The 15,136-nt window shown below is 39.2% G+C and overlaps 1 protein-coding gene across 16 annotated transcripts in view; it reads right to left on the reverse strand.

The window, feature by feature from the left end:
• The window catches only part of OSBPL11 (oxysterol binding protein like 11), a 44,412-nt gene that overhangs the window by 20,231 nt on the left and 9,045 nt on the right, over positions 1-15,136 (reverse strand). For 10 of the 16 annotated variants that reach the window (XM_086896344.1, XM_086896349.1, XM_086896346.1 and 7 more), the window contains 4 exons: positions 3,715-3,783; positions 2,467-2,642; positions 1,606-1,685; positions 696-878 (listed from right to left, as the gene is read on the reverse strand). In XM_086896344.1, coding sequence (XP_086752470.1) covers positions 696-878; positions 1,606-1,685; positions 2,467-2,642; positions 3,715-3,776 — 501 coding nt within the window. In that variant the 5' untranslated portion in view covers positions 3,777-3,783. Of the gene's footprint in view, positions 1-695; positions 879-1,605; positions 1,686-2,466; positions 2,643-3,714; positions 3,784-4,616; positions 4,695-6,904; positions 7,126-7,581; positions 7,668-15,136 lie in introns of all 16 variants that reach the window. The other 6 variants (XM_086896350.1, XM_086896352.1, XM_086896356.1 and 3 more) reach the window with 3 other exon arrangements.

Here is a 15,136-nt window from a genome sequence, read left to right on the forward strand (position 1 = left end):
TAATATTACCACTAAGTAACACAGGTCAGCAATGCTTTATCTTTAGATAGGCAAGATCCACCCTGGAATTATCCACAAGCTAAAATCAACCAGTAGTCAGTCTGTTCTATCAATCAAGATGGAAAGGTAATTATATCTGGATTTTTCTCCCAAAATACACTACATCTGAACATATAGTGAAAAAAACCCCAGGTGTCTGAATTGCTCTCTTCTCAATCATATCCATCCCGAGACAATTCATCTAAATGAATCAGCACACCAGAAAATGGTATTAGCATTCTGAAATATCAATCAAGACCAACTTCTCTTAGCCATGAGAGATAAAAGCACAGCTTAGTCAGTTCTTCTATAGCTTCTCATGGGAAGAAAAATGTACAATAGTATCATAGTATGTGCTGTTATACCCCTTAAGGATACTCCCTTGTCACTTGTAGTGTTACAACTTGTAAGACTGAGAACATGGTTCTACCTTCAGCATCAAGACACTACTGCAGAGAACAAAAATCACAAAATATATACCATGTATTTCTACAATTAGCCAGGGCAAATTACTTATCCTCACACAGCTGTGCAGTAATAGCTTAGGACATGCTACTGACAATATATCCAAATAAGAATAGCAGGTTTCTCCGCAACCTTACAAATAACACCACAACTCTCACAGAAAACTGTAAGGGAATTTAAAGCATACAAACCTCTCTAACATCTGCAAGGTGATCTGGCTGCATAATGGGAACTCTTTTTCCCGTTGGCAATCTGTGATGTCCAACATTGAAGAAGGAAACTGCATTTTGACTGGGTCTTCTCTGCACACCAGGAGAGTTGGCACTTCCTTGGGATGCAAGAGAGAAGCTGCGAGATTTCAGAGGAGGGTTGTTCTAGTGAATAAATAAGCATATTGAGAAACATTTACAATTAATCCTAATAACCAGCAAGTTCTAATGTGAAAGATGCAGCAGAACAGTTTAATTTTTAATTTTTTATAGAGCAAGGAAAGACGGCAAAGCTCTAATAATGTTTTAGTAGCAACTGCTAAATATTCTCCACTGTCTGCTTCTAGCTGCCCTCTTTTATAATCTAATTAAGAACAATCTGTATCAGTAAGTATCGCTTCTCTGACTTGAAGATCAGTCCTTGTTCTGCAACAGCACTAGAAATTGACTCCTAACAGATCCTGCAGGGATAGAGCTGACATTTAAAAAAATGGAAATTCATTTAGAGCTATTAAATCAACTTATCTCTTACAACAAAACTAGCTAGAAGATGTTGATTGTTACTTAAAAGCAAGATTTTATTCAGGTATTAGAATGGTGTTAGGGCAATCAGGAGGTTCTGTGAAATACAGTATATGCATACCCACCACATTGTTAGCAAATACAAACAGTACTCAGATATAGCATTGAGGATGTTTTTCTCAAACATGGAATTCATCCTAAGTTTATTGGTGGGCTGCTGAGTGGTTTTTAAAAAGTAGGGGCTTAAAAAAAAAAAAAAAAGAAAAGAAGTAACATTCCCAAAATGGAAGGGCTTCAATAACACTGAAGCTGTATTTGCAACTGCTTCTATCACCAGCCTGAGTTTTGCCCACGAGAGCATCAGTCATACCTTTCCAATAGCTTCTGTGTGATGCTGTGTGCATATCTGTAGCCTGCTAACCCAGTGCTGTCGCTCTTTAGCATCAGTAGCTAATAAAAGCAAACCAAAAGGATTCTGTTAAATGAAGACATTTCAAATTACGGGCAAAAATGACTGCTTAATTCTTAAAAATCACAAGACTAACAGTGCAAAGTAATTTATTTTTAATCAAAACTCATTTGACTGTAATAACTATAATGTTAAGTCAAGTTCAACATAAATAGTATATATTTTCTTCTTTTTTTATGCTATTTTTAGTGTAACAAAATGAATTAAACATCAACAAACCACAACTGCCTTGTAATCTAACAACATGAAACATTTTCCTGGAATAAGAGTAAGATACTCCGAATTAGAAAATTACAGCAAGCCTTCAAGGGAAGAAATACTCAAAGTTATTAGCCTAGATTTCTGCAGCCTACAAAATCACAGGATGGGCTTTTATAACCACCATAAGGTGGCTAACAAACCGAATGTTAGGAATAATTAAATTCTCTGTGAGCATCACCACAGTATTGCTACCTACACCAATTTAGAAAACTTTGAATCAGTACAATTTAAGGACACTATACATGAAGATTAAATCCTATTCTACACATATGAATTCTTTTGACAGTCATCAAACCCAAGTGTTACAGAACTATCCATAAATAAGGACCATTTCTAGCTGAATAGTGGGATGGAAGTTTTGAACATAATTTTTATGGCAGCACTATGCCAACCAGGTTGTCTCACTTTGGCCCTGCAGCCAGGTCCAGCCAAGCAGCCCCAGGTGAGAGCCAGGACTGTCCTCTAGTGGAAGGATCCCCTGCCCAAGAACCCAGGTCCTACCTCTTAGTTTATACTGCTCCCCACTGGCAGCGTTGACTGTAAAGGTGTGAGAGTCTTCATCGCTGGGTGAAATGACAGCTCCAGCCAGCTGCAGGGTACCTCTGGGCTTCAGATGTCTAGACTGCTCATTCACAAAGTACTCCAGCAGGCCAGCATCATTGTTTAAAACAAAAAACCTGCAAGGATAACAAAGCAAATACACTGAATAAAATCAGTTCCTTTTCCCTTTTTTTTTTTTTTTTGTTTTTTTGCAGGTGGTGGCACTGGGAGAAGTCACTAGTCTCATTACAAGTTCACACAGATGGGATTGGGACTAAAAGACTTGTGTCAGGAAAACCTTAAACATGTGAGTTATGTCCCCAAAATGGCACAGAAATTAATTCCTTGGCATTTTTTTCTCAGAGCACAAGGATTGCACAACAAAACAACATGCCCACAGAAGAACACTATTGCAAGATTTTGGGAAACAAAAATTATATCCTGAATCATTAGGGCCTAATAAATCCTTAAACTACATACATTAAGAATAAGACACCCCAGATACAAAGGTGCTGAAACACAAAACCATGAAACTGAAGCAATTCCAGATTTATTTTTTTTTTTTAATGGAACTGAACATTAAGCTTCAAGTTCCACTTGAGTTTAATGCTGAGAATAATGACACAAGTCACTCCATGCCAGGGGCAGCACAGGTGGCACAGTGTGGTACACTAAAGACTTGTCTCTCCAGCATTAATTTGGTTGCACTGTGCTGCTCTAGGAACAACATTAAACAAGAAATCTGACCAGAGAATTTCACTTGACACAGAAAATCAAGTTATTCCAGGGGAGACAACATCCTGGGGAAAGGGAAAAGCCTGCTTGAGTTTGAATTTACAGTAATAAAGTCTTAATTTTTTTAAGTGATAGCATTATTTGGCACAAAGGTGAAAACTCAGCAGAAAACACGAAGACAATATTTTTTAATGGAAAAGGAGAAAAAACCTAATGCTTTTTACACATACAAATATAGGCCACTAAATGACTTAAGTCTTTTATATTGCCTATGCCTTTTTTATATTCATGCCTTAACACAAATATTATTCATCTACACATTAACTTAACCTATACTGAGAAAAGCAGAAGATTCTTGCACAAAGTTTGCCTACTGGAAAAAGGGAAATCTAAATATTATTAAAAAAATCAGAAACATGTTCATTTGGATGCTGCAGAGACCAACATTATTAAAAAGCACCATAAAAGACTTACCGATATTGCCAACCAGTGACAAGATTGGTGTATTTCATTAAGTAGCCACAAATATTTTCCATGTGATCACTATCAAAAGAGAAAAGCAATCAGACAATACCAAACATGTTTTAGATCCTCCCAGCTTCTGACAATCTTTATTCATTTTATGTTCATTTTTAGAATGTCACTATCAATTTAGTAAAGATACATTTTAAAGCTTTTCCAGTCTTGTTCCAAAAATAGTTTCTTATGACAATTTAACCATACTTACTGAATTCCAAATAATTTTAAACCATAATTAGCTGCACCAATTCAACAGGCACTTCTAGACACATTTTTACAAGTTTCATGTAATTAACAACTTTGTATTCATGCTGCTTCTGCTTCCTGCTCTCTCTTCAAAATAAACTCTGTGCTTTTGGACTCCTGAACAAAACTTTCACTAGCTTATTAACAGACCCCTGGATCACAGCCACCAACCTAAACAGTCTGTAGCTACTCCTACATCAGTGTGGTGTTCTTAATCCCTCTTGTCCAGCATCCTTTCCCTTACACAGTCATGCTCCTGAACAGATGTTCTACCGAACACAACATGCAAGTGTAGCTCACATCAACATTCTGAAACCTAACCCAGAAGCCAAAACATCTCCTCCTCCAGCCTGATGAGAAAATCCAGTAGTTTCTCCTTCAAAGATTCAACTTGCAACATCCACCAAAAATGAGAATCCACCAAAGACACTTGGCATGGAGATTTAATATCACTATAGGCAAAATACATTACCATTTCTGAAAATCAATTGCCCTAAATAAGGCCTACAACTACCATGGCTACAAATTACTCACTTTAAGACCACAGTTTAAAGACCCACTTTATGCTGTACATTCTCATAAACCTAGAAATTCCACCTCAGTGCCCTCACCTCACAGTAGGTCATAATCCTACACTGAAGAACATACTCTTGATAGACAATTCCAGATCCAACATGAGAAAAAAGTTCCTATTATTACAAAGAAGAATTGAAACAATGACCCAAATATGAGACAGTATTTGCTTCTTCAAAATAAATTTGTCTTTAATCTTACTTAAATTTTAAATTAAAATTTCTGTATGCTGTAGTACGTTGAAGATGAAATGAAATTATTCAGAGTCCATTGGAGCAGAAGCAACCTGTCTTGGTTGTTAAATGGACAAAGTAGCCCCATGTCAGCAAAAGGGGAAAAGTGGGGAAAATAGGACTATGAGAGACAAGGGATCATCTCCATTAGTGGGTTTTGGTTGCAAATAGAGTTGGGCTAAGTACTGGGGAAAATTCCAAATAACAGCTGAAGCTGCTGTCTGCACCTCATTTATAGACACTATCACCATATTAATTAGATATCTGACAATTTGATAAATATAACATGTTACACTGTTTCATCTCAAAGGAAGCTATTTAGGGTGACAGTAATGAAAACAGCCACAGAGTAAATCACAGACATTAAGTGATACAACACAAGCCAAGAGATACAAGAATGTACATTTTTTGACGAAAAAAAACAAGCTGCTGATTTTTAATGTTACTTTTAAAAGCAAAAATATGTGTCCTAGCTATTACAGCAGCCATTAGTATTACAGTAATATCCTGCAATGGAGAGCAGCCAGCAGGACTATCTAGGAATTTAATTTCTAATAGCTCATTAAGTGGTACTACAGATAAAAATAAAACCAAGGAGAGCAGAGGGTGTCGTATATTTTAAATGTACAGAGAAGCTAAAGGAGACATAATCAAACTCATCCTCTGCAGACGCCTCTCATTTGTTATTATTGGCATACAAGGGAAGTACAGTTTAGACTTGCTCACTGTCTTAATTTAGCTGAAAATTATGAGATTGCATAGTCATAAAAATGCATGAGCTTGGGTTTTAATCATCTGAAAATTGTCCCTAGTCACAGCTAATTGTTTTTCAGCTCTAGTAAATGCAAGCTACGCCCTTGCTTTTCAGTGAGACACTGTACATAGCCCTGCACATTCAGGCTACAGCCACTGCACACCCATTAAGTAATATGCCTAAACCACAGGTACCTTTAACAGAACACAAGAAAATCAGGAAGGTAAGTTCAGACTGCACTGAATGCAGCAGGACTATGTGGATGAAGGACTATGTATATGGAAGTGCATTCATATGACAAGGGTAAATTAAATAGCCTTTGATTAAAATAATTTGACCTCTGGGGTTTTTTCTGGGTGTGACAAATAAAATAGATGATTTTGTCATGCAAAAAAAAAAGGCACTGTAGAAGGGAGTGCATGATTCTGGTGATGTAGCTCCACATCCAATGACCATCACATTTGCCATCATCTGCATGGTCTTTTCCACTTGGATTTTCACCTTGTCTAGACCCAAACATCTCCAAATGCCTCCTCTTCAATAATTTCTATCTCTAAGCTCATCAGTCCTGGAGGGTTCAGCTGAAAGGCTTTGAGAACAGTGCTCCATGGAAGTCTGAGGAAGTGACTAAGAACTAGTATTTCAACATTTGAACTAAGGCTTATTTTTAAATAAGTGAAAATTATATACACTAAAGAAATCTAAACCCACTCTGCAAATTGCAGCTCACAAAAAAGTAAATTCTCTAACTGTACATAAACCCATGACAGAACTACAGTTAACCTCCTAATCTTCTTCTGCATGTATGAATACAGAAAAATGTTCTCAGTATTATTTATGAGCAAGGCCAGGGATTGTAACTAAAGCATTTCTTCAAGAATTTTAAGATTAGTGCCTCCACAGCATGAGTTAAACCAAGATATTTGCTGTTGCTAAAGCAGTGATATAAGGCAGGGCAGTTAACAAAAAAAAATGCAAAAACACACCCAGCCCAAAGAAAACCCAGTAACATTTCACTAGTATGGAGCTGACAGCCAAATGACAGCCATCTACAGAGCACTACAGAAAGCTTATAAAATGGTAGACTTTGAGAACAAGAGGTTGAGGTTCAAGCACTGGCTCTGCTCACAGATAACCACAGCTCATAAAATATGAGTAAGCCCCTAATGTTGTTTCATTGGAAACACTGCTGGCAAAACCTGTCTCAAAGTCACCAGTGTACTTCAAAAGCCTGCAAATTTTCTGACATAGGGGTTTTTGACTTCTAGAAAACAGATTTCAGAAGTGAACTTGACACAAAACACTGAACAACTTAACACTGACAGTGAGGGCTGGCTACCTTGGGATCCTTCAAGATTTTCAGAATCCCTTTGCATTCACACTGCTGCCTACATGCACGTACATGTACCTATGGGTACGTGTGTCTTTCCATAGCCAAGATGCTGTTGGTGCTATTTAAAATGCTCACCACAGTCTCAGATTGTCAGAGGAATAGCAACAGCTCAGCAACAGTGAGTCAACAATCCCTAAAGGCCCTATTTCTGTCGAAATTCACATGTCCTGTCAAAGAAAGGAAATGTTGCAACAGACAGATCACAGTCTTAAGGACATGAAAAAAAAAATTTGATTTTAACTTTTGCTAGACTACTTTAAGTGAGGATATTGTACAAATCACAATCTAGAAAAAAATTATGCAGAACACGATACAACATCTAAACTCCAGCCCAGCAACATCTACCACCTCCCAAAACCTGTGGTTTTCTCTCAAAGGCTGAACACCTTTGAACTTGCCTGTCCACTTATCACAATGTTTTAGTTTATAAATACTGTGAGAAGGACTGAAACTGTCCTTAGAAGCAAATGACAGACATCTGAGAACAATTACACATTGGTTCATATCCTTCCCACAAAATTATCCCTCCCTTACATCAAAGATGTTTGCCATAAGCCAGATTTCTACATATTTATGTGCTATAAAAAAAATATAATAGGAATAAAAGATTCACAAAGTCTCACTGTTAGCTTATTTATCCTTCTCTAGTTTTACTTGTCCTTTCCTAAACTGCAACTGCTGCTTGGGCCTTGCAGGGTGGTCTCCTGTCCTAGGGAAGAAAGAAGACAGTGACAATCAGGCTAAATTCCCCTGTATCCTGTTTACGTGCAGCACCCGAGCTTTGGACGCAGATACTGAGGAACAGTAGTCCCATAATGACGTCTTTCAGGAGCTTCTGCCAAGACACCCAGGCTCACACCTGACAAGTGCTGGGCCAACATTTTCTCTGAGAAGCAGTAGCAAAGCAAATGGCTTCACCAACCTTTTTTCATACCCCCTCCTGTGTAGGTTTCCATGAAAGCCCCACAGGAAAAAAACATAGCAGCAGCACAAAACCTACACCCGTCGGGAAAGCAGTTACAGAACAGTTCCAAGGCTGCCCTTCAGATGATTTTAATTTTGCTGGGACCCAGCACCATGTGGGATGCTTTGAGCAGCCAAGTCTCTGAAGACCCAACAGCTGTCTGAAGAGCAAACGCAGCGGCCAAAGGCTTCCCCACTGACTTGTGTAAGGCCTGACTTCAAGTGGAGGCTGACTATGTGTGGATTTGCTGCCAGCAGGAAGGATGACCAGGAGTCTGGAGCCCACAAAGATGTCAGGGAGGGCTCCTGAAGGGGGATCCAGCCTCCAGAGCTGCCACAAGCACTGTTATGACAGTGCCTTCAGTCTCTGGCCAAGGGAAGATGCTCCTTTCTACTGAGCTCACAGCAAGATATAAAACCCCGGTGAAAGAGACTCTTCATATTAAAAGCTAGCAGAGTATAAAAGAAAATGAAATAAAGAAATGAGGATTGTAACAGAGCAAAACAATGAGAGATTTTAACTATACAGTTTGGAAAAAGCACTGACCCTTTTCACTGAACTTGTTCATTTCTATTTGCCCACAGGTTCACTCTTGGCAATGGCTTGCTTTTTCCTCACTGGGCTCTGCAAAGTGCTTATGTACAGTGCAGATTCCCCTTTCCTTACATCGAGGGCAGGCAGTGGAGAAGAGAAAGGGGGAAAAAAAATCCAAATAGCTATGTCAGCATAGAACACTTTGGGCATACCTTCTCCAACTGCAAGAAACCAGCACCAAGTTAAGCACACTCCAACTCCACAGCTCTGTGGTGCAGGAGCAGGTTTCCCAGTAAACCCAACCAGGTAAGGCAGTAGCATCAATCAATCACCTCTCCTTTTCCAAGCAGCTTTTGGAAGAAAGAAAGTAAAAAAACTATCCTTGCTTTGCAACTCACCAGGAGTGCTCTAGAGTCAGCTGTGAAGTGACAGCAAAGCTCCTGCTCTTCAGCTCATGTGTTTGACTACTCAATTATCCAAAAACAAGTGCAAGGAAAAGAGGTCCAACATCATGACAAGAACATCCAGAGGATACTGAAGAACACCCCTTGGCTCCAAGTATGCCAGCAACACACACACCCTCATTAGACAGAAAATCTTCTCTTCACATGCACTCCTGTAAATCTTTGGGAGTACAGACAAGCATTGGAAGAGCAGAACGGGGTTGACACAAAGAAAAGGTGTGGCAGAACCAAAATGAGCCATCAGCTGTCCATGATTCCAGCATAATGCAGCCCAGCCTCCCAACCCCTGGGGTAAGGAGCTCTTCCACTGCCCACTGCCCCCAACCCTTGCTCTCAACACAACAGTTGTGCTGGCACCTCAAGTTCTATTGGTACTAGTTCACAATCAAGCTAACAGGTTGGTTTTTTAAACCATCTTAACTAAATTTGTATTCCATTCTCCTCTTTACAGCATTAATGGCACAGGTCAATCACATGCAAATGAAACTACTGTAATGCTTTTGCATCGTAGCAAGTAGAAGGCAATATTTAATTAATAAGTAGCAAAACACTGTTCTCACATAATGACTATAAAACTGATTATTTAGTTACTTTATAATTTACAGAGCTCTCTAACTCTCACAATATATCTGCCTAGAAAAAATTGCAGTGACATTCAGCTCAGCAATTTGTCTCACACACAGGTGAACACCTCAAGTCAGCAAGAACTCCACTCATGGACAATTTATTTGTGGATTTGCGTCAGCAGAACAGAACTGAAGCTGCACCCAAGAGTCAGTAGCCAACCCAGCAGATTTTGCTGCAATGGTATCAGTGGAAAACAAACTATAGATTTAGCCAGCACCGTTTTAGAGCTGAAGCATACAAAAAACAAGGACTCAAAAAAGTCTGAGCTTTCCTCTTAATGCCTCTGGAGAGGTTGCCTGCAGCTTTGCTACCATTTATGTTACCAGTTTATATCAGCACACCATAATGCACAATCTCACACATTACAATTAACAAAACCCAAAACTCTCTCCAAACCTAGTTTCAGAAAGTTCCAAGCAGTCAAATTAAAGCTGCTCTGCCCAATGATCAGTACTGATATAACATATACAAAGCAAACACTGATGGATGAGCATCTTTGCAGTTTGGGACAATCTGCTGCCTATGATACCTGGGAAAGCAGTGGATGCAGGTAAGCACCATCCACAGAGACTGGTGAAGCAAACCTCTGTATTGTTCAGTTATTCCTTGGCACAATTCAACATGGTTAAGCTTACTACAAGTTCCATCCCAAGGTATTCTTCTCTCCTTCTAGTCTAGTAGCTCTTATCCTACCAGAAATATGCAGATATGCCCTTGCAGTTTTTGAGATCTGAGTATTTATGGTTATATTTTTAAAAGATTATATTAACAATTACACATTGCCATTCTGGACTCTGCAGCAATAAAACACTGAAATTGAAGGTAAATGCATTGATCAGCTACCTCAGATGAGCCTCTTCCTTCGTAATTATTTTTGAAATATTATTTGCAACATTTCAGGTTAAATACTGAGGATAATAATTACTATCACTTTTCAAGTAAGTAAGAATACACTTAAATAGGCTATATGTCAATTGATGTTATCTAAATACTAATAAATACATGCAAAAGTCTGTGTGGACCAGCAGACTCAAGAAGCAATAGCCAGTAGTTTAAAGTCTAGCTAGCAAACAATTATAAGTGGTGCAATTCAGCAGCCCTGAACAACATCATCTAACTCTGAAGCTTTGAGCAGGAAGCTCAAAGGAGGAGGCGGATTAGAGATTTCCCAGAAGCCTATCTCAACCCAAATTATTCTATAAATCTTGAACACAGAGAAATTAAGCAAAAACACTTTGACATTACAATTGAGGTATAAGACACCAGGAAGATTTAAACTCTAAATAAGAAAGCACACACATTAACCACCTATGACTATGACCATATATAAAAGAGCAAGGCTACTTTTTTGTTTGGTGCTTTAAGGGACCAGTGATTCCCAGACAAGGAATTATTCAAAAGTGCTCCTTCTCCTCGTGCAATGAGTATGAGGTATTATTCATTTGGCACTCATGCTCTAATAATGAGTCCCCTCGTAGTTTTCTTGTGCTCGCTATGGACATTTATGAAGGAATTGTGTACTGAACAGTAAGAGGACAAAAACATTATCTTTTCATTTGGATACTGGGCACAATGAATTTTCTGCCTCTCTAATTTTGCAACAAATGCAGTCCAATTTTTATTTTATTTCATTCGTACATTCAAATCATGACTTCTGCTGATTTCAGCTGTAACTGTGACACTGCAAAAGTTTTGCAAAATCAGAGCCAAATGTTCCAAAAACAATCCTCCAAGAAAAAGAGGAGCATTGTGATCACCAGGGAAAACCATTTTGAATAATATATGACTATTACCACAAAGGAAGTCAGAGCCAGGGTCAGAAATCAGCTCCTTTATACAGCATCATGCAGTTCTGCCCAGCAAATCTCTTGTTTTCTAATACATCTCCATGCAACGAAAGTAACCAACTTTCTCAGTGCAAAACAGGCTCTTTGGGAAACTAATTTGACAATACCTAAACATTAACCAATATTTTAAAGACTTACAGCCTCCTTGAAAACTCTGGAATTCACAACTGAAAGCAAAAAACAAAAAATGCTTACCCACAGCAAAAAGCTCCAAAGCAGACTGTCAAATACAAGACTGGCAGCTTAAAACACATGAAGGAACAGCATTTCTCCTACCCAACTTCAGCCTGACCTCCCCTCCCATTTCAGCATTGAGCACAGACAACAGAAAATCTGAAAAGGTACAAGCTTTGAAAGGACCCTAAGAAGAAAGTTGTCTGGCAGCATTGCCAGCAGGCAGCGATCCCCTACAAGAATTCATCAGCACTGGCAGGTGATCAGAGGGCACGTCAAGGCAAGGTCTGTAAGTAAACAGGGGCCACTGCACTTGTGCCTTAATTTTCACAGTAAGATGAGTACAGCACAGGAACCTTCCCAGGATAACATAACAGCAGCAGCTGGTGCTTTCGGCTTCTGCATCAAGCGATGTGATTAGGTCAGGCACATACAGCTTGTTTTTCATCTTCTCTCTGGGGAGAGAATGTGTGTGGCACAGGAGGAAGTTAATGTTGTACTCCAGTTAATTAATCTCTGCTACATAATTACATTAGAAAAGGTGAAATTGAAAAATACTCTTTGCACTTAGTGACAGAAAGACATTTTTAACAGCCATCAACTCCTTCAGAAATCTAGTCCGTGAACAACACAACTTGATATTCAGATGCTACCCAAAAATTGGTGCATCTTCATTTTAGCTTAATTTGAACTCTAAGAGAACGTGCCTCTATGAACATAAGCAACTCCCACATGTGACACCCCTGTCTGTCCAACATGGAGAGGCTCTGAGAACCAAGAGAGGGACAGTGCTCTTGACAGTCACCCACTGAAGAGCCACAGGGCTGGAGAAGGAAACCCAGACCTTGTCACCTGGCTCAGGAACTGGGCTCACATTCCCTACCAGAACATCAGTCAACATGTAGCTCCTGTTTAAATTACCCAAACCTGTTTCCCCAACTGTATCCACTCACTACCCCTCATAGAAAGATTTACTTCTCTTAATTTATGACACATCTGCTCCAACACCAATTTTCCAAGTTTAAATACATGTGTGAACATGAAGGGCTCACCTGCCTTTTGAGAAGTGCCTGGGGCTTTAGCAACTGTAAAATCAGTTTGGTAAAAGATGACCTTAATATTTTAATTATATAGAATTAATCCTGAGATGGATGTAACTGGCTGATCATTTTAAATATGAGCTTCTTGTCTATTCTAATGAGCAAATTATGTGAAGTGCAGAATTTCTAAATTAGTGTTAGGAGCATGATATACTCTTTAAACAAAAAGTCAAATGAGGATAGAGAAATTCAGGCACCAGGTTTTTCAGCCAGTTCCCTCCAGCATATCAAGCAAATGTGACAACACTCCTGATCTGATTTTTAGTAATAAAAGGAACATATAAAATTACAGAAATAAATTCTGGATTTCACAGCAACCGCTAGAGAAAAATCATCTGTTCAGCACTCCAAATCACACCTCAAAAGACCAGCAGCAAGTCAGAAAATGAGCAGCATGGGCTTTATGAAGGTCCCGCAGTGCTGAGGTATCTCCACTCATCTCCAGAAACAGAAGCAAGGAAGGCCAGGACTCACTTTGACACAGGCTTGGCATCAGAGCCACCAGCCAATCCAGACAATGCCGGTACACCTCCAGCTCCCTTGGGAGCTGGCCCCTCAATGTGACAGCACCAGCAGGTTCTTACAACAGCGGGACACTGAGGAAGTGAGGTGATCTGCAAGAGCAGAGGAAAATCAAAACAAGAGTAGCCCTTGCCAGACCTCCCACCTGGGAGTGACACCACAAAATTATAGCTTCTCCCTCCCTCTGCAGCTGTGCACCACAAAGAAGGGAGTTACACTTATTGATTCCAGGAAATATACATGAATTCCAGCTAGAATCCCGAAGAATTTTGTTTCAAGCAATGCAAAAAGAAAATCCAGAACAAGGGAGGTGGGTAATGGAAAGGAAGCACTAGAAGTACCAGTGTTAGAGAGAACTGTCCTAGGATGACACTAACATTTACATGAAAGCTTGGGACATTTCTCCTACTTAGCAAGCAACAGAGTGTAGCTTAAATTCTGGCCTATACTGAGGTGCCAGTTGATTAGGTCAGCTCACACAACCCTACTGCAGCCTAAGCAAGGATTTCCCAGACAAGAACAGAAGACCAGCAAGGGAGAGGTCAGCAAATGTTGTTGAACACTGAGCTGCCATCACCTCCTGTACCTGTTCATACCAAGCTGGTTCCAGCTTTAAAGACCAAACAGATGAAATTTATCCTCCCAAGATCAAACACTTCTTGGAATGTGACCAGAACCAGAGAAACTAGGAACACTCAGTACATCTTGCAACTAAGAGTGACATTGGGACACCCACAACACAAGGACAGTATTGTATCAGTTTCAAGACACTTCCTTTTACTACTACTAATTAGATCATCACTAATTACTACTGTCATTAGATGATGCAAGATAGCACAAATGAAAATCAAGAGCTTCCACAGCTTAGCTCAGTTTCACATGCTTTGCTTTTACGTGTTTGAAGTGCAAAGCATTGTTAGTCATCCTCAGCGTCAACTGGGATCAAACTTAGAAACGAGCATTGCCTTTAAAACACATTTCCTACTGGATGATTTTATGAAAAAGTGTTCATGATGATCTCAAAATGCAGAATTGAAATATATTCACTTGTTCCAGTTACCAGTTCTCCTGGTACATTGTCACATGCTGGACTGAACTCAAACTGGACTGGACTCAAACACAGAACACTGAATTAAGGTCAGTAACTGTTTACTCCCCTTTTTTAGTATTTATGAAGACGCTTGCATAGTATCAACTGGAAAAGCTCTAAAACCCACAAAAGAAGACTGGTAACCATTTCACTTTGTTATCCATTTGCATTCAATGCCAATAACATTTAGTGTGACCCTCTGGCAAGTCTCTCTCTGCTCTTCTTAGCCTCCTACTCCAGCCCAAAGCCACATGGAGTAATTCTACAAGAGAATCTGTCTTAATAAGCTAATTAATGACAAGCAGAAGCCACCCACAATGAGGAACTCCCTTACTGGCCATTGTCACAAAAAAATATATATGTAATAATATATAAATATATATACATATATATATATACTATCAGTCTAGGAAGTTTACTCCCTGAAGCTAATTTCATCTAAATGGTTTTCTCTACTAACTGACAACTGTGAATAACCCTGCAGCACTCAGGTAAACTCTCAGGAAAAACTAACAAAAGGTAACTCACTTCCTTAAACAAAGAGCAAAAGACACAATTTATAACTATACATGGCTAAATCTGTAGTGAACAGATGCTAAAACCACTTGAGAAATAATGAACAAAGGCAGCTATCTACAAAAATACAAGCAGAAGTGAAAAAGCAAATAGGTTTTGAAATATAACTTGTAAGCTTCAAAACCAGCAGTCATTTGGGAAATACATGAACATTTTACCTGTATTTCTAATGACGGGGGAAGAAATGCTGGGGATACTTTTATTAGCAGAATAGATCTGCGCATTTGAGAGCAGAACCACTAAAAAAACCATCAGAGGACAGCATATTAGCACGTATCCA

This window comes from Cyanistes caeruleus, chromosome 7 (genome assembly GCF_971803275.1).
Source record: "Cyanistes caeruleus chromosome 7, bCyaCae1.hap1.1, whole genome shotgun sequence".
Classification (NCBI taxonomy): Eukaryota; Metazoa; Chordata; class Aves; order Passeriformes; family Paridae; genus Cyanistes; species Cyanistes caeruleus.